This window comes from Brachycentrus maculatus, unplaced genomic scaffold (assembly GCF_059751285.1).
Source record: "Brachycentrus maculatus isolate JH-2025_06_01 unplaced genomic scaffold, ASM5975128v1 h1tg000817l, whole genome shotgun sequence".
Taxonomy (NCBI): Eukaryota; Metazoa; Arthropoda; class Insecta; order Trichoptera; family Brachycentridae; genus Brachycentrus; species Brachycentrus maculatus.
The window spans coordinates 65168-91331 of NW_028281545.1; the positions used below are offsets into that span (position 1 = coordinate 65168).

The 26164-nt window shown below is 36.2% G+C and overlaps 1 protein-coding gene across 1 annotated transcript in view; it reads left to right on the plus strand.

The window, feature by feature from the left end:
* Positions 1 to 26164, plus strand: part of Dhc98D (Dynein heavy chain at 89D) — a gene marked incomplete at its 5' end in the record, with an annotated part of 155605 nt that overhangs the window by 61789 nt on the left and 67652 nt on the right. The window contains 6 exons of the mRNA XM_088275208.1: positions 638 to 796; positions 18293 to 18547; positions 20059 to 20316; positions 22776 to 22874; positions 24184 to 24307; positions 25384 to 25568. Of these exons, the coding sequence (XP_088131334.1) occupies positions 638 to 796; positions 18293 to 18547; positions 20059 to 20316; positions 22776 to 22874; positions 24184 to 24307; positions 25384 to 25568 (1080 nt within the window). The remainder of the gene's footprint in view (positions 1 to 637; positions 797 to 18292; positions 18548 to 20058; positions 20317 to 22775; positions 22875 to 24183; positions 24308 to 25383; positions 25569 to 26164) is intronic.

The following is a 26164-nucleotide window of genomic DNA, read 5'->3' on the forward strand; positions in this document are numbered from 1 at the left end:
CCTCCAGCACGGTAGCTAAACACGCTGACCATTGCACCACGGAGGCGGACGATATAAAAAAAATTACATTAATAAAAATAAAGCCAATTACACAATTCCACATTTATGTTATAATAACGATCAAAAACAACAAGAGATAAAAAATAAAATAAAAAAGAGTGTGCTTGTGTGTGTGTGAGGAAGGGAGCAAAAGTGTAAGGGTATGGTATAAAAAATATATTTTGCAGGAAGGAGAAGGATTTTGTTAACTTCTTCTTTTTCTAACCCTTATCCGCACCCCAATGGTGCATAGGGCACTGCATCGTATAGAAGCAGTGTTATCTTGATAGTTAAATACACGAAGGAAAGGTGATCAGCCTTCCGCTTCAGGTACCAGTCCAGGGTCATATTAAATAAATATTAGACTGAAAAGTCACTAATATTTATTTTGATATATATTTGTGATTTTTCACTCTTGGGCATCGAACCCGGGACCTCCAGCATGGTAGCCTAGCGCGCTAACCACTACACTATGTAGGCGGACAAAACTGTTGCTAACTGTTGCCAGTAATTATTTTCTGGAGCCAGTCCTTAGGGAAACTTCAACAACGCCATTTGTAATTTGCCTCTGAACACGGTTTGTCGGGCTTGTTTTCAGATTGACAAGGTGGTCCAGATGTACGAGACGATGATGACGCGGCACTCCACCATGCTGGTGGGCCCCACGGGCGGCGGCAAGACCGTGGTCATCGAGGCGCTCGTGGACGCCCAGACCCATCTCGGCCTGCCCACCAAGATGATCATACTCAATCCCAAGGTATGGCCACAACTCAAACATCATTTTTAATCCATTTATTTTTTGTATATCATTTTCATCATCATTCTATTATTATTATTTTTACTATCCATGTCTTTATAAGCGCCCTTGAGGTAGTATTTTACGAAAATGGCGCCATACAAATTATCCAAATTATTATAATTTTGTCCGCCTTCGTAGTGTAATGGTCAGCGCGCTCGGCTACCGTTCTGGAGGTCCCGGGTTCGATTCCCAAGGGGGGTAAAATAAATATAAGTGATTTTTTCACTGTAATATTTATTCAACATAACCATGGACTGGTACCTGAAGCGGAGGGCTGATCACCTTTCCTTCATGTGTAAACGATCAAGATAACACTGCGTTTATATGACACAGCGCCCTTTGCACCATTAAGGTGCGGATAAGGGTTTTAATATATTATTTTTATTATTATATCAAATGTGAAATATCAAAAATAATTTACACACACAAATCCATTATATAGTCTCTTTCACTCTCACTTAAACCCTCGTCCGCACCCGATGGTGCATAGGGTACTACATCATATCTCTCTCTCTCTGGTCTCAATCCTGCGGATTGGTCTGTAGCAACAGATGACATCTCCTCTTCAGTCAAGTCCTCTTCAGCTCTTCATACGTCGAGCAGTCCATGTTTTCGTATAAGTCGCTTAAGTATTCGCAGCGTGGGCGACCTCTGGCGTTTATTCCCTCCATTGTCCCCTCTATTATTTGGTGCAGGAAAGCCTCTTGTCTTAGCACGTGGCCGATCCATTCGGCGTGTTTTTTGGAGATAGTTGCGAGTAGGTGCTTTACATCATCATATAAATGCAGTGTTATTTTCATCGTTAACACACGAAGGAATGGTAATCTGCCCTCCGCTTCAGGTATTGAATAAATTAGAGTGAAAAAAGTAACTGTCAAACCAAACTAGTTCTAATATAAATCATACACTAAACAAGCTCTAATATGAATCGTACACCTTTGTCATCAGCTGCTGCAAGTCTTCTTTATTACCAGCAAAAAGCGCTGTATCTTTAGCATAAAGTTACTGTCAAACCAAACTAGTTATAATATAAATCAAACACTAAACAAACTCTAATATGAATCGTACACCTTTGTCATCAGCTGCTGCAAGTCATCTTTATTACCAGCAAAAAGCGCTGTATCTTCAGCATAAAGTAACTGTCAAACCAAACTAGTTCTAATATAAATAATACACAAAACGAGCTCTAATATGAATTGTACACCTTTGTCACCAGCTGCTGCAAGTCTTCTTTATTACCAGCAAAACGTGCTGTATCTTCAGCATAAAGTAACTGTCAAACCAAACAAGCTCTTATATGAATCATACCCCTTTGTCACCAGCTGCTGCAAGTCTTCTTTAGTACCAGCAAAAAGCGCTGTATCTTCAGCTTAAAGTAACTGTCAAAAAAAATAGCTCTAATATGAATCATACACTTTGTCACCAGCTGCTGCAAGTCTTCTTTATTACCAGCAAAAAGCGCTGTATCTTCAGCTTAAAGTAACTGTCAAACCACAATAGCTCTAATATGAATCATACACCTTTGTCACTAGCTGCTGCAAGTCTTCTTTATTACCAGCAAAAAGCGCTGTATCTTCAGCTTAAAGTAACTGTCAAACCACAATAGCTCTAATATGAATCATACACCTTTGTCACAAGCTGCTGCAAGTCTTCATTTTACCAGCAAAAACTGCTGTATTTTCAGCATAAAGTAACTATCAAATCAAACTAGTTCAAATATAAATCATACACCAAACAAACTCTAATATGAATCATACCCTTTTGTCACCAGCTGCTGCAAGTATTCTTTATTACCAGCAAAAAGCGCTGTATCTTCAGCATAAAGTAACTGTTAAACCAAACTAGCTCTTATATGAATCATACCCCTTTGTCACCAGCTGCTGCTAGTCTTCTTTATTACCAGCAAAAAGCGTTGTAACTTCAGCTTAAAGTAGCTGTCAAACCAAAATAGCTCTTATATGAATCACACACCTTTGTCACCAGCTGCTGCAAGTCTTCTTTATTACCAGCAAAAAGCGCTGTATCTTCAGCTTAAAGTAACTGTCAAACCACAATAGCTCTAATATGAATCATACACCTTTGTCACTAGCTGCTGCAAGTCTTCTTTATTACCAGCAAAAAGCGCTGTATCTTCAGCTTAAAGTAACTGTCAAACCACAATAGCTCTAATATGAATCATACACCTTTGTCACCAGCTGCTGCAAGTCTTCATTTTACCAGCAAAAACTGCTGTATTTTCAGCATAAAGTAACTATCAAATCAAACTAGTTCAAATATAAATCATACACCAAACAAACTCTAATATGAATCATACCCTTTTGTCACCAGCTGCTGCAAGTATTCTTTATTACCAGCAAAAAGCGCTGTATCTTCAGCATAAAGTAACTGTTAAACCAAACTAGCTCTTATATGAATCATACCCCTTTGTCACCAGCTGCTGCTAGTCTTCTTTATTACCAGCAAAAAGCGTTGTAACTTCAGCTTAAAGTAGCTGTCAAACCAAAATAGCTCTTATATGAATCACACACCTTTGTCACCAGCTGCTGCAAGTCTTCTTTATTACCAGCAAAAAGCGCTGTGTCTTCAGCTTAAAGTAACTGTCAAACCAAACAAGCTCTTATATGAATCATACCCCTTTGTCACCAGCTGCTGCAAGTCTTCTTTATTACCAGCAAAAAGCGCTGTATCTTCAGCTTAAAGTAGCTGTCAAACCAAAATAGCTCTTGTATGAATCATACACCTTTATCACCAGCTGCTGCAAGTCTTCTTTATTATCAGCAAAAAGCGCTGTATCTTCAACATAATGTAACTGTCAAACCAAACTAGCTCTTATATGAATCATACCCCTTTGTCACCAGCTGCTGCCAGTCTTCTTTTTTACCAGCAAAAAGCGCTGTATCTTAAGCATAAAGTAACTGTCAAACCAAACTAGCTCTTATATGAATCACACACCTTTGTCACCAATTGCTGCAAGTCTTCATTTTACCAGCAAAAAGCGCTGTATCTTCAGCATAATCAACTGTCAAACCAAATTTGCTCTTATATGAATCATACACCTTTGTCACCAGCTGCTGTAAGTCTTCTTTTTACAAACAAAAAGCACTGTATCTTCAGCTTAAAGTAGCTGTCAAACCAAAATAGCTCTTATATGAATCACACACCTTTGTCACCAGCTGCTGCAAGTCTTCTTTATTACCAGCAAAAAGCGCTGTATCTTCAGCTTAAAGTAACTGTCAAACCAAACAAGTTCTAATATAAATCATACACCCAACTAGCTCTTATATGAATTGTATACCTTTGTCATCAGCTGCTGCAAGACTTCTTTATTACCAGCAAAAAGCGCTGTATCTTCAGCTTAAAGTAGCTGTCAAACCAAAATAGCTCTTATATGAATCATACACCTTTATCACCAGCTGCTGCAAGTCTTCTTTATTATCAGCAAAAAGCGCTGTATCTTCAACATAATGTAACTGTCAAACCAAACTAGCTCTTTTTAATAGATTTATATTATCCACTGACACTTCGTGATGGAATTGCATTTTTAATTTATTATTAGATTAAAACCAATATTTTTACCTTTTCCACTTTGAATCCAAATTTAAATCCAAATTCCACAAATAAAAAAATAAAAAAATATAATAAAATAAAAATAAAATAAAAAAGTGGAAAAGCTAAAAATATTGGTTTTAATCTAATAATAAATCAAACTAGCTCTTATATGAATCATACCCCTTTGTCACCAGCTGCTGCAAGTCTTCTTTTTACCAGCAAAAAGCGCTGTATCTTAAGCATAAAGTAACTGTCAAACCAAACTAGTTCTAATATGAATCACACACCTTTGTCACCAATTGCTGCAAGTCTTCATTTTACCAGCAAAAAGCGCTGTATCTTCAGCATAATTAACTGTCAAACCAAATTTGCTCTTATATGAATCATACCCCTTTGTCACCAGCTGCTGCAAGTCTTCATTTTACCAGCAAAAAGCGCTGTATCTTCAGCATAATTAACTGTCAAACCAAATTTGCTCTTATATGAATCATACACCTTTGTCACCAGCTGCTGCAAGTCTTCTTTATTACCCGCAAAAAGCACTGCATCTTCAGCATAAAGTAACTGTCAAACCAAACTAGTTCTAATATGAATCACACACCTTTGTCACCAATTGCTGCAAGTCTTCATTTTACCAGCAAAAAGCGCTGTATCTTCAGCATAATTAACTGTCAAACCAAATTTGCTCTTATATGAATCATACCCCTTTGTCACCAGCTGCTGCAAGTCTTCTTTATTACCAGCAAAAAGCGCTGTATCTTCAGCTTAAAGTAACTGTCAAACCAAACAAGTTCTAATATAAATCATACACCAAACTAGCTCTTATATGAATTGTATACCTTTGTCATCAGCTGTTGCAAGTCTTCTTTATTACCAGCAAAAAGCGCTGTATCTTCAGCTTAAAGTAGCTGTCAAACCAAACTAGTTCTAATATGAATCACACACCTTTGTCACCAATTGCTGCAAGTCTTCATTTTACCAGCAAAAAGCGCTGTATCTTCAGCATAATTAACTGTCAAACCAAATTTGCTCTTATATGAATCATACCCCTTTGTCACCAGCTGCTGCAAGTCTTCTTTATTACCAGCAAAAAGCGCTGTATCTTCAGCTTAAAGTAACTGTCAAACCAAACAAGTTCTAATATAAATCATACACCAAACTAGCTCTTATATGAATTGTATACCTTTGTCATCAGCTGTTGCAAGTCTTCTTTATTACCAGCAAAAAGCGCTGTATCTTCAGCTTAAAGTAGCTGTCAAACCAAAATAGCTCTTATATGAATCATACACCTTTATCACCAGCTGCTGCAAGTCTTCTTTATTATCAGCAAAAAGCGCTGTATCTTCAACATAATGTAACTGTCAAACCAAACTAGCTCTTTTTAATAGATTTATATTATCCACTGACACTTCGTGATGGAATTGCATTTTTAATTTACTATTACATTAAAACCAATATTTTTAGCTTTTCCACTTTGAATCCAAATTTAAATCCAAATTCCACAAATAAAAAAATAAAAAAAATAAATAAAATAAAAATAAAATTAAAAAGTGGAAAAGCTAAAAATATTGGTTTTAATCTAATAATAAATCAAACTAGCTCTTATATGAATCATACCCCTTTGTCACCAGCTGCTGCAAGTCTTCTTTTTACCAGCAAAAAGCGCTGTATCTTAAGCATAAAGTAACTGTCAAACCAAACTAGCTCTTATATGAATCACACACCTTTGTCACCAATTGCTGCAAGTCTTCATTTTACCAGCAAAAAGCGCTGCATCTTCAGCATAATTAACTGTCAAACCAAATTTGCTCTTATATGAATCATACACCTTTGTCACCAGCTGCTGCAAGTCTTCTTTATTACCAGCAAAAAGCGCTGTATCTTCAGCTTAAAGTAACTGTCAAACCAAACAAGTTCTAATATAAATCATACACCCAACTAGCTCTTATATGAATTGTATACCTTTGTCATCAGCTGCTGCAAGACTTCTTTATTACCAGCAAAAAGCGCTGTATCTTCAGCTTAAAGTAGCTGTCAAACCAAAATAGCTCTTATATGAATCATACACCTTTATCACCAGCTGCTGCAAGTCTTCTTTATTATCAGCAAAAAGCGCTGTATCTTCAACATAATGTAACTGTCAAACCAAACTAGCTCTTTTTAATAGATTTATATTATCCACTGACACTTCGTGATGGAATTGCATTTTTAATTTATTATTAGATTAAAACCAATATTTTTACCTTTTCCACTTTGAATCCAAATTTAAATCCAAATTCCACAAATAAAAAAATAAAAAAATATAATAAAATAAAAATAAAATAAAAAAGTGGAAAAGCTAAAAATATTGGTTTTAATCTAATAATAAATCAAACTAGCTCTTATATGAATCATACCCCTTTGTCACCAGCTGCTGCAAGTCTTCTTTTTACCAGCAAAAAGCGCTGTATCTTAAGCATAAAGTAACTGTCAAACCAAACTAGTTCTAATATGAATCACACACCTTTGTCACCAGCTGCTGCAAGTCTTCATTTTACCAGCAAAAAGCGCTGTATCTTCAGCATAATTAACTGTCAAACCAAATTTGCTCTTATATGAATCATACACCTTTGTCACCAGCTGCTGCAAGTCTTCTTTATTACCCGCAAAAAGCACTGCATCTTCAGCATAAAGTAACTGTCAAACCAAACTAGTTCTAATATGAATCACACACCTTTGTCACCAATTGCTGCAAGTCTTCATTTTACCAGCAAAAAGCGCTGTATCTTCAGCATAATTAACTGTCAAACCAAATTTGCTCTTATATGAATCATACCCCTTTGTCACCAGCTGCTGCAAGTCTTCTTTATTACCAGCAAAAAGCGCTGTATCTTCAGCTTAAAGTAACTGTCAAACCAAACAAGTTCTAATATAAATCATACACCAAACTAGCTCTTATATGAATTGTATACCTTTGTCATCAGCTGTTGCAAGTCTTCTTTATTACCAGCAAAAAGCGCTGTATCTTCAGCTTAAAGTAGCTGTCAAACCAAAATAGCTCTTATATGAATCATACACCTTTATCACCAGCTGCTGCAAGTCTTCTTTATTATCAGCAAAAAGCGCTGTATCTTCAACATAATGTAACTGTCAAACCAAACTAGCTCTTTTTAATAGATTTATATTATCCACTGACACTTCGTGATGGAATTGCATTTTTAATTTACTATTACATTAAAACCAATATTTTTAGCTTTTCCACTTTGAATCCAAATTTAAATCCAAATTCCACAAATAAAAAAATAAAAAAAATAAATAAAATAAAAATAAAATTAAAAAGTGGAAAAGCTAAAAATATTGGTTTTAATCTAATAATAAATCAAACTAGCTCTTATATGAATCATACCCCTTTGTCACCAGCTGCTGCAAGTCTTCTTTTTACCAGCAAAAAGCGCTGTATCTTAAGCATAAAGTAACTGTCAAACCAAACTAGTTCTAATATGAATCACACACCTTTGTCACCAATTGCTGCAAGTCTTCATTTTACCAGCAAAAAGCGCTGTATCTTCAGCATAATTAACTGTCAAACCAAATTTGCTCTTATATGAATCATACACCTTTGTCACCAGCTGCTGCAAGTCTTCATTTTACCAGCAAAAAGCGCTGTATCTTCAGCATAATTAACTGTCAAACCAAATTTGCTCTTATATGAATCATACACCTTTGTCACCAGCTGCTGCAAGTCTTCTTTATTACCCGCAAAAAGCACTGCATCTTCAGCATAAAGTAACTGTCAAACCAAACTAGTTCTAATATGAATCACACACCTTTGTCACCAATTGCTGCAAGTCTTCATTTTACCAGCAAAAAGCGCTGTATCTTCAGCATAATTAACTGTCAAACCAAATTTGCTCTTATATGAATCATACCCCTTTGTCACCAGCTGCTGCAAGTCTTCTTTATTACCAGCAAAAAGCGCTGTATCTTCAGCTTAAAGTAACTGTCAAACCAAACAAGTTCTAATATAAATCATACACCAAACTAGCTCTTATATGAATTGTATACCTTTGTCATCAGCTGTTGCAAGTCTTCTTTATTACCAGCAAAAAGCGCTGTATCTTCAGCTTAAAGTAGCTGTCAAACCAAAATAGCTCTTATATGAATCATACACCTTTATCACCAGCTGCTGCAAGTCTTCTTTATTATCAGCAAAAAGCGCTGTATCTTCAACATAATGTAACTGTCAAACCAAACTAGCTCTTTTTAATAGATTTATATTATCCACTGACACTTCGTGATGGAATTGCATTTTTAATTTACTATTACATTAAAACCAATATTTTTAGCTTTTCCACTTTGAATCCAAATTTAAATCCAAATTCCACAAATAAAAAAATAAAAAAAATAAATAAAATAAAAATAAAATTAAAAAGTGGAAAAGCTAAAAATATTGGTTTTAATCTAATAATAAATCAAACTAGCTCTTATATGAATCATACCCCTTTGTCACCAGCTGCTGCAAGTCTTCTTTTTACCAGCAAAAAGCGCTGTATCTTAAGCATAAAGTAACTGTCAAACCAAACTAGCTCTTATATGAATCACACACCTTTGTCACCAATTGCTGCAAGTCTTCATTTTACCAGCAAAAAGCGCTGCATCTTCAGCATAATTAACTGTCAAACCAAATTTGCTCTTATATGAATCATACACCTTTGTCACCAGCTGCTGCAAGTCTTCTTTATTACCAGCAAAAAGCGCTGTATCTTCAGCTTAAAGTAACTGTCAAACCAAACAAGTTCTAATATAAATCATACACCCAACTAGCTCTTATATGAATTGTATACCTTTGTCATCAGCTGCTGCAAGACTTCTTTATTACCAGCAAAAAGCGCTGTATCTTCAGCTTAAAGTAGCTGTCAAACCAAAATAGTTCTTATATGAATCATACACCTTTATCACCAGCTGCTGCAAGTCTTCTTTATTATCAGCAAAAAGCGCTGTATCTTCAACATAATGTAACTGTCAAACCAAACTAGCTCTTTTTAATAGATTTATATTATCCACTGACACTTCGTGATGGAATTGCATTTTTAATTTATTATTAGATTAAAACCAATATTTTTACCTTTTCCACTTTGAATCCAAATTTAAATCCAAATTCCACAAATAAAAAAATAAAAAAATATAATAAAATAAAAATAAAATAAAAAAGTGGAAAAGCTAAAAATATTGGTTTTAATCTAATAATAAATCAAACTAGCTCTTATATGAATCATACCCCTTTGTCACCAGCTGCTGCAAGTCTTCTTTTTACCAGCAAAAAGCGCTGTATCTTAAGCATAAAGTAACTGTCAAACCAAACTAGTTCTAATATGAATCACACACCTTTGTCACCAATTGCTGCAAGTCTTCATTTTACCAGCAAAAAGCGCTGTATCTTCAGCATAATTAACTGTCAAACCAAATTTGCTCTTATATGAATCATACCCCTTTGTCACCAGCTGCTGCAAGTCTTCATTTTACCAGCAAAAAGCGCTGTATCTTCAGCATAATTAACTGTCAAACCAAATTTGCTCTTATATGAATCATACACCTTTGTCACCAGCTGCTGCAAGTCTTCTTTATTACCCGCAAAAAGCACTGCATCTTTAGCATAAAGTAACTGTCAAACCAAACTAGTTCTAATATGAATCACACACCTTTGTCACCAATTGCTGCAAGTCTTCATTTTACCAGCAAAAAGCGCTGTATCTTCAGCATAATTAACTGTCAAACCAAATTTGCTCTTATATGAATCATACCCCTTTGTCACCAGCTGCTGCAAGTCTTCTTTATTACCAGCAAAAAGCGCTGTATCTTCAGCTTAAAGTAACTGTCAAACCAAACAAGTTCTAATATAAATCATACACCAAACTAGCTCTTATATGAATTGTATACCTTTGTCATCAGCTGTTGCAAGTCTTCTTTATTACCAGCAAAAAGCGCTGTATCTTCAGCTTAAAGTAGCTGTCAAACCAAAATAGCTCTTATATGAATCATACACCTTTATCACCAGCTGCTGCAAGTCTTCTTTATTATCAGCAAAAAGCGCTGTATCTTCAACATAATGTAACTGTCAAACCAAACTAGCTCTTTTTAATAGATTTATATTATCCACTGACACTTCGTGATGGAATTGCATTTTTAATTTACTATTACATTAAAACCAATATTTTTAGCTTTTCCACTTTGAATCCAAATTTAAATCCAAATTCCACAAATAAAAAAATAAAAAAAATAAATAAAATAAAAATAAAATTAAAAAGTGGAAAAGCTAAAAATATTGGTTTTAATCTAATAATAAATCAAACTAGCTCTTATATGAATCATACCCCTTTGTCACCAGCTGCTGCAAGTCTTCTTTTTACCAGCAAAAAGCGCTGTATCTTAAGCATAAAGTAACTGTCAAACCAAACTAGTTCTAATATGAATCACACACCTTTGTCACCAATTGCTGCAAGTCTTCATTTTACCAGCAAAAAGCGCTGTATCTTCAGCATAATTAACTGTCAAACCAAATTTGCTCTTATATGAATCATACACCTTTGTCACCAGCTGCTGCAAGTCTTCATTTTACCAGCAAAAAGCGCTGTATCTTCAGCATAATTAACTGTCAAACCAAATTTGCTCTTATATGAATCATACACCTTTGTCACCAGCTGCTGCAAGTCTTCTTTATTACCCGCAAAAAGCACTGCATCTTCAGCATAAAGTAACTGTCAAACCAAACTAGTTCTAATATGAATCACACACCTTTGTCACCAATTGCTGCAAGTCTTCATTTTACCAGCAAAAAGCGCTGTATCTTCAGCATAATTAACTGTCAAACCAAATTTGCTCTTATATGAATCATACCCCTTTGTCACCAGCTGCTGCAAGTCTTCTTTATTACCAGCAAAAAGCGCTGTATCTTCAGCTTAAAGTAACTGTCAAACCAAACAAGTTCTAATATAAATCATACACCAAACTAGCTCTTATATGAATTGTATACCTTTGTCATCAGCTGTTGCAAGTCTTCTTTATTACCAGCAAAAAGCGCTGTATCTTCAGCTTAAAGTAGCTGTCAAACCAAAATAGCTCTTATATGAATCATACACCTTTATCACCAGCTGCTGCAAGTCTTCTTTATTATCAGCAAAAAGCGCTTATCTTCAACATAATGTAACTGTCATACCAAACTAGCTCTTTTTAATAGATTTATATTATCCACTGACACTTCGTGATGGAATTGCATTTTTAATTTACTATTACATTAAAACCAATATTTTTAGCTTTTCCACTTTGAATCCAAATTTAAATCCAAATTCCACAAATAAAAAAATAAAAAAAATAAATAAAATAAAAATAAAATTAAAAAGTGGAAAAGCTAAAAATATTGGTTTTAATCTAATAATAAATCAAACTAGCTCTTATATGAATCATACCCCTTTGTCACCAGCTGCTGCAAGTCTTCTTTTTACCAGCAAAAAGCGCTGTATCTTAAGCATAAAGTAACTGTCAAACCAAACTAGTTCTAATATGAATCACACACCTTTGTCACCAATTGCTGCAAGTCTTCATTTTACCAGCAAAAAGCGCTGTATCTTCAGCATAATTAACTGTCAAACCAAATTTGCTCTTATATGAATCATACACCTTTGTCACCAGCTGCTGCAAGTCTTCATTTTACCAGCAAAAAGCGCTGTATCTTCAGCATAATTAACTGTCAAACCAAATTTGCTCTTATATGAATCATACACCTTTGTCACCAGCTGCTGCAAGTCTTCTTTATTACCCGCAAAAAGCACTGCATCTTCAGCATAAAGTAACTGTCAAACCAAACTAGTTCTAATATGAATCACACACCTTTGTCACCAATTGCTGCAAGTCTTCATTTTACCAGCAAAAAGCGCTGTATCTTCAGCATAATTAACTGTCAAACCAAATTTGCTCTTATATGAATCATACCCCTTTGTCACCAGCTGCTGCAAGTCTTCTTTATTACCAGCAAAAAGCGCTGTATCTTCAGCTTAAAGTAACTGTCAAACCAAACAAGTTCTAATATAAATCATACACCAAACTAGCTCTTATATGAATTGTATACCTTTGTCATCAGCTGTTGCAAGTCTTCTTTATTACCAGCAAAAAGCGCTGTATCTTCAGCTTAAAGTAGCTGTCAAACCAAAATAGCTCTTATATGAATCATACACCTTTATCACCAGCTGCTGCAAGTCTTCTTTATTATCAGCAAAAAGCGCTGTATCTTCAACATAATGTAACTGTCATACCAAACTAGCTCTTTTTAATAGATTTATATTATCCACTGACACTTCGTGATGGAATTGCATTTTTAATTTACTATTACATTAAAACCAATATTTTTAGCTTTTCCACTTTGAATCCAAATTTAAATCCAAATTCCACAAATAAAAAAATAAAAAAAATAAATAAAATAAAAATAAAATTAAAAATCGGAAAAGCTAAAAATATTGGTTTTAATCTAATAATAAATCAAACTAGCTCTTATATGAATCATACCCCTTTGTCACCAGCTGCTGCAAGTCTTCTTTTTACCAGCAAAAAGCGCTGTATCTTAAGCATAAAGTAACTGTCAAACCAAACTAGCTCTTATATGAATCACACACCTTTGTCACCAATTGCTGCAAGTCTTCATTTTACCAGCAAAAAGCGCTGCATCTTCAGCATAATTAACTGTCAAACCAAATTTGCTCTTATATGAATCATACACCTTTGTCACCAGCTGCTGCAAGTCTTCTTTATTACCAGCAAAAAGCGCTGTATCTTCAGCTTAAAGTAACTGTCAAACCAAACAAGTTCTAATATAAATCATACACCCAACTAGCTCTTATATGAATTGTATACCTTTGTCATCAGCTGCTGCAAGACTTCTTTATTACCAGCAAAAAGCGCTGTATCTTCAGCTTAAAGTAGCTGTCAAACCAAAATAGTTCTTATATGAATCATACACCTTTATCACCAGCTGCTGCAAGTCTTCTTTATTATCAGCAAAAAGCGCTGTATCTTCAACATAATGTAACTGTCAAACCAAACTAGCTCTTTTTAATAGATTTATATTATCCACTGACACTTCGTGATGGAATTGCATTTTTAATTTATTATTAGATTAAAACCAATATTTTTACCTTTTCCACTTTGAATCCAAATTTAAATCCAAATTCCACAAATAAAAAAATAAAAAAATATAATAAAATAAAAATAAAATAAAAAAGTGGAAAAGCTAAAAATATTGGTTTTAATCTAATAATAAATCAAACTAGCTCTTATATGAATCATACCCCTTTGTCACCAGCTGCTGCAAGTCTTCTTTTTACCAGCAAAAAGCGCTGTATCTTAAGCATAAAGTAACTGTCAAACCAAACTAGTTCTAATATGAATCACACACCTTTGTCACCAATTGCTGCAAGTCTTCATTTTACCAGCAAAAAGCGCTGTATCTTCAGCATAATTAACTGTCAAACCAAATTTGCTCTTATATGAATCATACCCCTTTGTCACCAGCTGCTGCAAGTCTTCATTTTACCAGCAAAAAGCGCTGTATCTTCAGCATAATTAACTGTCAAACCAAATTTGCTCTTATATGAATCATACACCTTTGTCACCAGCTGCTGCAAGTCTTCTTTATTACCCGCAAAAAGCACTGCATCTTCAGCATAAAGTAACTGTCAAACCAAACTAGTTCTAATATGAATCACACACCTTTGTCACCAATTGCTGCAAGTCTTCATTTTACCAGCAAAAAGCGCTGTATCTTCAGCATAATTAACTGTCAAACCAAATTTGCTCTTATATGAATCATACCCCTTTGTCACCAGCTGCTGCAAGTCTTCTTTATTACCAGCAAAAAGCGCTGTATCTTCAGCTTAAAGTAACTGTCAAACCAAACAAGTTCTAATATAAATCATACACCAAACTAGCTATTATATGAATTGTATACCTTTGTCATCAGCTGTTGCAAGTCTTCTTTATTACCAGCAAAAAGCGCTGTATCTTCAGCTTAAAGTAGCTGTCAAACCAAAATAGCTCTTATATGAATCATACACCTTTATCACCAGCTGCTGCAAGTCTTCTTTATTATCAGCAAAAAGCGCTGTATCTTCAACATAATGTAACTGTCAAACCAAACTAGCTCTTTTTAATAGATTTATATTATCCACTGACACTTCGTGATGGAATTGCATTTTTAATTTACTATTACATTAAAACCAATATTTTTAGCTTTTCCACTTTGAATCCAAATTTAAATCCAAATTCCACAAATAAAAAAATAAAAAAAATAAATAAAATAAAAATAAAATAAAAAGTGGAAAAGCTAAAAATATTGGTTTTAATCTAATAATAAATCAAACTAGCTCTTATATGAATCATACCCCTTTGTCACCAGCTGCTGCAAGTCTTCTTTTTACCAGCAAAAAGCGCTGTATCTTAAGCATAAAGTAACTGTCAAACCAAACTAGCTCTTATATGAATCACACACCTTTGTCACCAATTGCTGCAAGTCTTCATTTTACCAGCAAAAAGCGCTGCATCTTCAGCATAATTAACTGTCAAACCAAATTTGCTCTTATATGAATCATACACCTTTGTCACCAGCTGCTGCAAGTCTTCTTTATTACCAGCAAAAAGCGCTGTATCTTCAGCTTAAAGTAACTGTCAAACCAAACAAGTTCTAATATAAATCATACACCCAACTAGCTCTTATATGAATTGTATACCTTTGTCATCAGCTGCTGCAAGACTTCTTTATTACCAGCAAAAAGCGCTGTATCTTCAGCTTAAAGTAGCTGTCAAACCAAAATAGTTCTTATATGAATCATACACCTTTATCACCAGCTGCTGCAAGTCTTCTTTATTATCAGCAAAAAGCGCTGTATCTTCAACATAATGTAACTGTCAAACCAAACTAGCTCTTTTTAATAGATTTATATTATCCACTGACACTTCGTGATGGAATTGCATTTTTAATTTATTATTAGATTAAAACCAATATTTTTACCTTTTCCACTTTGAATCCAAATTTAAATCCAAATTCCACAAATAAAAAAATAAAAAAATATAATAAAATAAAAATAAAATAAAAAAGTGGAAAAGCTAAAAATATTGGTTTTAATCTAATAATAAATCAAACTAGCTCTTATATGAATCATACCCCTTTGTCACCAGCTGCTGCAAGTCTTCTTTTTACCAGCAAAAAGCGCTGTATCTTAAGCATAAAGTAACTGTCAAACCAAACTAGTTCTAATATGAATCACACACCTTTGTCACCAATTGCTGCAAGTCTTCATTTTACCAGCAAAAAGCGCTGTATCTTCAGCATAATTAACTGTCAAACCAAATTTGCTCTTATATGAATCATACCCCTTTGTCACCAGCTGCTGCAAGTCTTCATTTTACCAGCAAAAAGCGCTGTATCTTCAGCATAATTAACTGTCAAACCAAATTTGCTCTTATATGAATCATACACCTTTGTCACCAGCTGCTGCAAGTCTTCTTTATTACCCGCAAAAAGCACTGCATCTTCAGCATAAAGTAACTGTCAAACCAAACTAGTTCTAATATGAATCACACACCTTTGTCACCAATTGCTGCAAGTCTTCATTTTACCAGCAAAAAGCGCTGTATCTTCAGCATAATTAACTGTCAAACCAAATTTGCTCTTATATGAATCATACCCCTTTGTCACCAGCTGCTGCAAGTCTTCTTTATTACCAGCAAAAAGCGCTGTATCTTCAGCTTAAAGTAACTGTCAAACCAAACAAGTTCTAATATAAATCATACACCAAACTAGCTATTATATGAATTGTATACCTTTGTCATCAGCTGTTGCAAGTCTTCTTTATTACCAGCAAAAAGCGCTGTATCTTCAGCTTAAAGTAGCTGTCAAACCAAAATAGCTCTTATATGAATCATACACCTTTATCACCAGCTGCTGCAAGTCTTCTTTATTATCAGCAAAAAGCGCTGTATCTTCAACATAATGTAACTGTCAAACCAAACTAGCTCTTTTTAATAGATTTATATTATCCACTGACACTTCGTGATGGAATTGCATTTTTAATTTACTATTACATTAAAACCAATATTTTTAGCTTTTCCACTTTGAATCCAAATTTAAATCCAAATTCCACAAATAAAAAAATAAAAAAAATAAATAAAATAAAAATAAAATAAAAAGTGGAAAAGCTAAAAATATTGGTTTTAATCTAATAATAAATCAAACTAGCTCTTATATGAATCATACCCCTTTGTCACCAGCTGCTGCAAGTCTTCTTTTTACCAGCAAAAAGCGCTGTATCTTAAGCATAAAGTAACTGTCAAACCAAACTAGCTCTTATATGAATCACACACCTTTGTCACCAATTGCTGCAAGTCTTCATTTTACCAGCAAAAAGCGCTGTATCTTCAGCATAATTAACTGTCAAACCAAATTTGCTCTTATATGAATCATACCCCTTTGTCACCAGCTGCTGCAAGTCTTCTTTATTACCCGCAAAAAGCGCTGCATCTTCAGCATAAAGTAACTGTCAAACCAAACTAGTTCTAATATAAATCATACACTAAACAAGCTCTTATATGAATCGTATACCTTTGTCACCAGCTGCTGCAAGTCTTCTTTATTACCAGCAAAAAGCGCTTTATCTTCAGCATAAAGTAACTTTCAAACTAGCTCCAGTATTTCAAAACCTTTCAATACTTTCATGTAATTATCCTTGTATGCATGTAACGGCCACGGAGACATTACACATCCCTGTTAAACACTCATATTCCTAGCAAGTAATAATGGCCTGCCACAATACCTTCCAATACCTTTTACTTCTTTCATGCTATAATCGATGTATGCATTTAACGGACACGGAGACATTACGCATCCCTGTTTAACAATCCTATTCTTAGCAAGTAATAATGTCCACCCACAATACCTTCTTGCAATTATCGATGTACGCATTTAACGGCTACGGAGATATAACGCATACCTGTTTAACGCTTATATTCCCATCCAGGCTTGCTCTGTAATCGAGCTGTACGGCATACTTTCATGCAATTATCGATGAATGCATTTAACGGACACGGAGACATTACGCATCCCTGTTTAACAATCCTATTCTTAGCGAGTAATAATGTCCACCCACAATACCTTCATGCAATTATCGATGAACGCATTTAACGGCTACGGAGATATAACGCATACCTGTTTAACGCTCATATTCCTACCCAGGCTTGCTCAGTAATCAAGCTGTATGGCATACTTTCATGCGAGTATCAATGTTTACATTTAACGGCCATGGAGATATTACATATCCCTGTTTTACACTCATATTCCTAGCGAGTAATAATGGCCACCTAGACTTTACCTTCATGCGATTATTGATTTAAGAATTTATCGACCACGGAGACATTACACATCCCTGTTTTACACTCTCATATTCCTAGTGAGTAATAACGGCCTCCTACACAATACCTTCATGCAATTATCAATGTTTGAATTTATCGACCACGAAGACATTACGCATACTTGTTTAACGCTCACATTCCTACCTAGGCGTGCTCCGTAATCAAGCTGTACGGCATACTTTCATGCAATTATCGATGTGTGCATTTATCGGCCATGAAGACATTACGCATCCCTGTTTTACTCCTATATTCCTACCCAGGCTTGCTCCGTAATCGAGCTGTACGGCATACTTTCATGCAAGTATCGATGTTTGCATTTAACGGCCATGGAGATATTACACATCTCTGTTTTACACTCATATTCCTAGCGAGTAATAACGGCCACCTAAACTATACCTTCATGCAATTATTGATTTAAGAATTCATCGACTACGGAGACATTATGCATGCCTGTTTTACTCCTTTATTCCTACCCAGGCGTGCTCCGTGATCGAGCTGTACGGCATCCTGGACCCGGTGACGCGGGACTGGACGGACGGCCTGTACTCTAACATCTTCCGGAGGATGAACAAGCCGCTGGAGCGCGAGGAGCGGCGCTACTCGCTGTTCGACGGGGACGTGGACGCGCTCTGGATAGAGAACATGAACTCGGTGATGGACGACAACAAGCTGCTCACTCTGGCCAACGGGGAGCGCATCCGGCTCGCGTCCTACTGCGCACTGCTGTTTGAGGTTTCCTTAACCCTTTCCACTCTGACCATTTTTTCCTTCCTTGAGAAAAAACCTTCAGGTTTTATCTAAAAAGATCTGTTGCACAGTAACAAGTTCAATAAGTGGCTTGATATTTATTTCTAATACATTTCATTATATTGTCCGCCTCCGTAGTGTAATGGTCAGCACGCTCGGCTACCGTTCTGGAGGTCCCGGGTTCGATTCCCAAGGGGGGTAAAATAAATATAAGTGATTTTTTCACTGTCATATTTATTCAATATTACCCTGGACTGGTACCTGAAGCGGAGGGCTGATCACCTTTCCTTCATGTGTAAACGATCAAGATAACATTGCGTTTATATGACGCAGTGCCCTATGCACCATTGGGGTGCGGATAAGGGTTTATTATTATTATTATTTCATCATATGTTTAACCCTTTCCACTCTGACCATTTTTTCTCATAACTGATCATCTACTCTGATCAAGAAAATGCGACGTTTTTCTACCATTAAAATGAATATTTTGGTTCCTTCATTTTGGGACAGTCTGTCTGGCAATTTGTATGACCATGTTAATTATGATAAACTGTATTTATCTGAAATATTTTTTGGTAGAATATACTTGGGTGGTAGAGAAATCAGTGATTAAAGTTATACCTGCGCCGGGCCAGACATTGTGGCCCACGGAGCTGCCTACTAAAATTATACGGGCCAGAATGTCTGGCCTACAGAGTGGTAAGAGTTGAACTTATTTGTGCCTTGGAATATTTCATATATGTATGAAAATCACACACAGTTGATTAATGGATTATTTCAAAAAGAAAACTTAGCATAGCTATATGTATAGCTATTAAATTGATTGTCCGCCTCCGTGGTTTAATGTTTAGCGTAATTAGCTACCGTGCTTGTGGTCCCGGGCTCGATTCCCGAGCAGGGTGAAAATAAATATTAGTGATTTTACACTATAATATTTATTTGATATTACCTTGGACAGGTCCTTGAAGCACAAGAGTGATCACCTTGTCTTCATGTAAGTGAGGATCAAAATAACACCGCGTCGATATGATTCAGTGCCCTACGCACCATTCGATGTGGATAAGTGTTAAAAGAAGATCTTGGACTGGTACCTGAAGTGGAGAGCTTTCCTTCATTTGTTGACATTCAAGATAAAACTGTGTTTTATCTTGAATATCAACAACCTCGAGGATTCCGGCGCCCCGGAAGGCCGCTGACGACCATTCACCGACTATACTCAGCGGAACTTGGAGACGCCGGACCGACCTGGGAGGAAGCCAAGGAGACGGCGTGTGACAGATTGACTTGGAGACGTCTCGTGTTGGCCATATGCTCCACCTAGGGAGCGAACATGGAAAGAAGAAGAAGAAGATAACCGAGATCCATGTTGTACCATAACGTCATTATAACCGAGAATTCCCACCTAGGGAGTGAACATGGAAAGAAGAAGATATTTTAAGAGTCATTGTGTATTTACTCATTCATTTTATTGAACAACACAATTTTTTTGTTGGCAGGTGGGGGATTTGAACTACGCCTCCCCGGCCACGGTGTCCCGGGCAGGCATGGTGTTTGTTGACCCCAAGAACCTGGGCTTCCAGCCGTACTGGGACCGCTGGGTCACGACGCGGCCCAACGATGCGGAGCGCGAGCAGTTCAACCAGCTGTTCGACCTGTTTGTGCCCGGCGCCATCAACTACATCATCTACGGCATGTTCGGCCTGCAGCAGCAGGCGCCGCTCAAGACTGTGGTCGCCCAGACGCCCCTCAATCTGGTGAGACACTTGAATATCCTTTGGGATCTTAAAATATTTTTTTTTTATTTAAATATCTTACATACATTAGTCAGAAGAATGTGCAACGAAGGAAGGAATGCAAAGCTGAGACAAGCATTATCGATAAAATTAAGAAAGGTGTGTTGAGATGGTTTGGACATGTAGAACGAATGAGTGAGGAAAGAACGGTAAAACAAATTTATGAGGTGAATGTAATTGGAAAAAGGAGCAGAGGAAGACCGAGAAAAACTTGGCACGATCAGGTATGCCAAATACTTGAAAGCGGTCAGGTTAGGAGTCGAAACAATCGGCGGGTATGTATGAGGAGATGCATGAACGTGGAAGAGGCGAGGAATCTTTGCAAATACAGAGTGGTGTGGCATTCTATTCTCTCTGCCTACCCTTGCGGAGAAGTGGCGTGATGGTTAGTTAGTTAGTTTTTTTTTTACATAAGTCACATATCGCTCACTCCTTTCAACAACGTCATGTATCAAAAATTTTCCATTTTCAGTTGTGCATATTTTTGGAATGCCCAGATATTGTACTTTATCCCAGCAAAAGCGGTATATTTTTAGCTTAATATTTACCCGCTATAGGGCAGAATTTGTTGTTTTTGCATTTTGAAGAAAAGGTATTGTTTAATAATTTTTTTAAATTTAATAAATATTTTTCAAATGGAGAAAAAACATTCAGTTTTTACCTAAAAAGATCTGTTGCACAGTAAAAAGTTCAATAAGCGGTTTGATATTTCTTTTTAATACATCTTATTATATTTTTAAACTTTAAAAACGATCTCCTGAAAAAACAAGTTTTTTGTTATATGACGTTGTTGAAAGGAGTGAGCGATATGTAACACTCCCGTTGAGTAATTTCCATAACTTATTTTGGGACATGAGATGGAGGTTAATAAGACTGAAAAACAAATAAGAAAACACAGGGGAAAATGTAAAATATAAAGCTATAAAAGGTACAGTAAATAGGCATATAACAAAATGCTATGAGGCATGTGCATGCTTATGTAACCAACTAACTAACTAACTAACCATCACGCCGCTTCTCCGCAGGGGTAGGCAGAGAGAATAGAGTGCCACACCACTCTGTCCTTGCAAACATTCTTCGCCTCTTCCACGTTCATGCATCTCCTCATACATACCCGCCGATTGTTTAGACTCCTAACCTGACCACTTTCAAGTATTTGGCATACCTGACCGTGCCATGTTTTTCTCGGTCTTCCTCTGCTTCTTTTCCCACTAACATTCGCCTCATAAATTTGTTTTCTCGTTCTACATGTCCAAACCATCTCAACACACCTTTCTTAATTTTATCGATAATGCTTATCTCAGCTTTGCATTCCTTCCTTATTTCACTATTCGCACATCTATCATACATCGTTTTGTCGCACATTCTTCTGAGAGATCGCATTTCGACTGCATTTAGTATACTTTCATCCTTCTTTTGCCAACTCCATGTTTCACTTCCATACATTAGAGTTGGAGCCAGGACTCCGTTGTGCACTGCCAGTTTAGCTTCCGCTGATAGGTTTTTATTTGCTATAACTGATTTCAGTGCACCATTCACTTTGTTCCCAGCATTCACTCTCCTTTCTAGGTCTTTATCAATCTTTCCATCCCTAGAAAACATACTACCCAAATACACGAAATCATCTACCTGTTCCAAAATCTCTCCGTTTACCAATATTTCACATTCAGATCTGCATATGTAAAGGAAACAAATGAAAAAATATAACTAGTCACTTAGTGAGCTTGTGCATTACACGAATTTTACCGTCCGGCAGTTCGGTTTTAAAAATAAAAGCGACTACGACAGTTTAGCGTGATCGAATTTACGCCACGATCTAAAGCAACGATCCAAAGAATGATGGACAAAAGCTCAAGCCAATCTAAGGCAATCATCGTTTTATCACGCTAACTGATGTGCCGGACGGTAAAATTCCATGTAGTGCACAAACGCCTTTACACAAATATCTTTCTATAGAGTATTTTTTCAGTTCATTCATTTTGGATCCCTAACCGAATTTTCCGATTTCGAATTTTTGTCCGCTTCCGTAGTGTAATGGTCAGCGTGTTTAGCTACCGTGCTGGAGGTCCCGGGTTCGATTCCCAGGGGGGTGAAAATAAATATTAGTGATTTTACACTGAAATATTTATTTAATATTACCCTGGACTGGTTCCTGAGCGCAAGAGCGATCACCTTGCCTTCGTGTAAGTAATGATCAAGTTAACACTGCGTCACTTCTATGCAGTGCCCTATGCACCATTGGGTGCGGATAAGGGTTATAAGTAAGTATAAGTAACCGAATTTTATTTTATATATGTCAGGCAGCTGGTTAATTTGGGTATAGGGAATTTATTGTAGGGACCTTACACCAAACTTAGTTGTGTTTATCGCTTTGTTTCGTTCACTCTTGGTGGAAAATAATGAGAGATGTGTCTTTTTAGGTGGTTCAGCTATGTTATATGATCGATGGACTCATCCCGCCTATTGAGAGCCCGGACGAGAGGCACGAGGAGGATATAATCAACTGCGTGTTCATCATCGTATGTACCTTTTATTCCATATATTTATTTATTTTTTACTGTATTTTACAAAACATTTTACATACATACTGTATGAAAACCTCACTGGGTACAAACAGTCCATATCGAGGCATTCATTTGCATTATTTATTGATTTATTTTTAAATCATTTATATTGTCTATACAAGTCTACTCGGCTGTCCAAATTTAAAACACAGTAAGGGACATTTTTTTTGTAGTAGGTTTTTTTTTGCATTTTTGGACTAAGTAGAGTCTACTTAGTCCATAAATGCAAAAAAAACCTACTACAAAAAAAAAGTCCCTTACTGTGTTTTAAATTTGGACAGCCGTACTGCTTTGATGGAGTGACCATCTCAATGCAGTTGTTGGGACCCAAATCAAATCGCCATTTTTTTGCAAATAATTGAAAATTTTAGTATCTTTTGGTATGACCTACCCGTTATTATATATTCCCGGAACTAGATATCGCTCACTCCTTTCAAGAACGTCATAAATCAAAAAACTTGACTTTTCAGGAGAACGTTTTTAATGTTAAAAAATATAATACAGTGTATTAAAAATAAATTACTAGCCACTTATTGAACTTTTTACTGTGCAACAGATCTTTTTAGGTAAAACTTGAAGGTTTTTTCTCCATTTGAAAAATATCAAGTATATTTTAAAAAATAATTATACAATACCATTTCTTCAAAATGCAAAATCAACACTTTCTGCCCTGTAGCGGGTAAATATTAAGTTAAAAATATGCCGCTTTTGCTGGGATACAGTACATTTTCTGGGCATTCCGAAAACATGCACAACTGAAAATTGACAATTTTTGATTTATGACGTTCTTAAAAGGAGTGAGCGATATGACCAAATGATTTCATTTTAATTGCCAAATGAAGCTGTTTCTTCTAAAGACGGGATTCATGTCTAGAATTATGACATTTATTTCCACTGTGTGAATAATTAGACAAGGGTGAATAAATTTAAAATCGGATGAAATAATGACTTTTTAACCTTTCTCTTCCGGTGCTAAAATAAAAACGCGCGTTCCGGTGTTGGGTAGTCACTACACAATAAAAAATCAGCAATTTTAGATCGGAAAAATACGGACATTCATTCAAAGCGAGGAGTGTATGTCAGGACGGAGAAGTGTGGCGTTCCATCCTCTCTGCCTATCCCTGTAGAGAAACGGTGTCATGGTAGTAGTAGTAGTAGTAAATATTTCACAATATTTTAAGTGTGTCCAAAATTTTAAGCAATTGAATAGAATTAGGCCTGCTATTGAGTTATATTTTGTATTTACTATAAAGAATTCTTCCAGTCTATGTATAACTCATTGGGCGCGGCCATTTTGGAAGAAAATAAGGGTGATTTTGATAATTTCATCAAGAAGACGTGTCCCATGATGGTGGTTGACGACACCCCGGAGAAAAAAGCAACAACTAGTAAGTTTAAAAAAAAATTACACTCTTATTATCTTTAACATATCCAAGAGTATGGCTGCATATAGATATCATCCGAACAAAACTTTCCTCAAAGAAGTATGGGCGTACTTGAAAACCTGCCCTTATAACTTAAGCTCGGTTGCATTTATTTCTAAAATTACACTTAAACTGCCTCTAAATAGGCAGTATAAGTGTAATTTTAGAAATAAGTCCATGGAAGCCAAGCTAGCGGTTCACAACGGCGTGCTAGTACCGACACTAATGTATGGAAGCGAAACATGGAACTGGCAAAGGAAGGATGAAAGCAGAGTGAATGCTGTTGAAATGCGCTCCCTCAGACGAATGTGTGGAAAATCATTGTATGACAGAATTAAAAATGACGATATAAGAAAGGAATGTAAGGCTGAACGAGGAATAATTGAAAAGATTAGAAAGAGCTCTTTGCGGTGGTATGGACATGTGGAGCGAATGGATAGCGAGAGAATGACTAAGAAAATATATGTGGCGAATGTGAGAGGGAAAACAGAACGTGGACGACCGAAAAAGACTTGGCACGATCAGATCAATCAGAACCTAAAATCTGGCGGTGTCAAAAGTCTGCGTAATCGGAGGGCATGTATGACTAGATGTATGGATGTGAAGGAGGCTAGGAGTGTATGTCAGGACAGAAGAGTGTGGCGTTCCATCCTCTCTGCCTACACCTGCGGGGAAACGGCGTGATGGTAGTAGTAGTAGTAGTATACTGCCTTCTGTGATAGTACTTAAACACTTAAACCACACTTCAGATTATTTTCATATTTTACCCCTAAATGAAAAAATCTCTGGTTTTGGAAAATAATTGTGTGAAATAAAACTCAATTAATGATCTAATACAAGTGTTTAATTTTTAATACTCAACATGTCATTCCACCAAAGTCAAGTTAATGCCAAATCAATAAAAAATAAAGGTTAAGATTAAGTTCTGTGTTCCTTCACAGTCAACAATATTTCGAGATGTGTGCCATTGTCTGATTGAACATCAGTACCGGGTTGGTTGGGTTAGGTTCCGGTCGAATTGATGACTCGAATTCTTGCAGAGCACCTGCCGCGCTCGTACCCGACCCTCTACGACTACTGCCTGGACGTGGAGAACAAGTGCTGGGACGCGTGGGAGTGGCTGGTCCCGGGCTACGTGCACCAGCGCGCCCGCAACTTCTCGGAGATCCTCGTGCCCACCGTGGACACCATGCACATCACGTGGGTCATCAACCTCATGGAGGCTGTGAGTATCAACTGAGACGCATACTTCGTTGTTCGGCCCACCCAGACAAATAAATATCTGTCCTAATCAAGAAAAGTTTACCTTTTGACCGTCCTGAGAGATATATATCTGTTCTAATCAATGTTGGTTTATTTGGCCACCCATACAAATAAATATCTGTCCTTGTCAAGATAAGTTTACCTTTTGACCATCCTGAGAGATATACATCTGTTCTAATCAATGTAAGTTTTTTTGGCCACCTAGACAAATAAATATCTATCCTAATCAAGATAAGTTTACCTTTTGTCCATGCTGAGAGATATATATCTGTTCTAATCAATGTTAGTTTTTTTGGCCTCCCAGACAAATAAATATTCGTCCTCATCAAGATAAGCTTACCTTTTCTCCATCCTGAGAGATATATACCTGTTCTAATCAATGTTAGTTTTTTTGGCCTCCCAGACAAATAAATAACCGTCCTCATCAAGATAAGCTTACCTTTTCTCCATCCTGAGAGATATATACCTGTTCTAATCAATGTTAGTTTTTTTGGCCACCCAGATAAATAAATATCTGTCCTAATCAAGTTAAGTTTACCTTTTCACCATCCTGAGAGA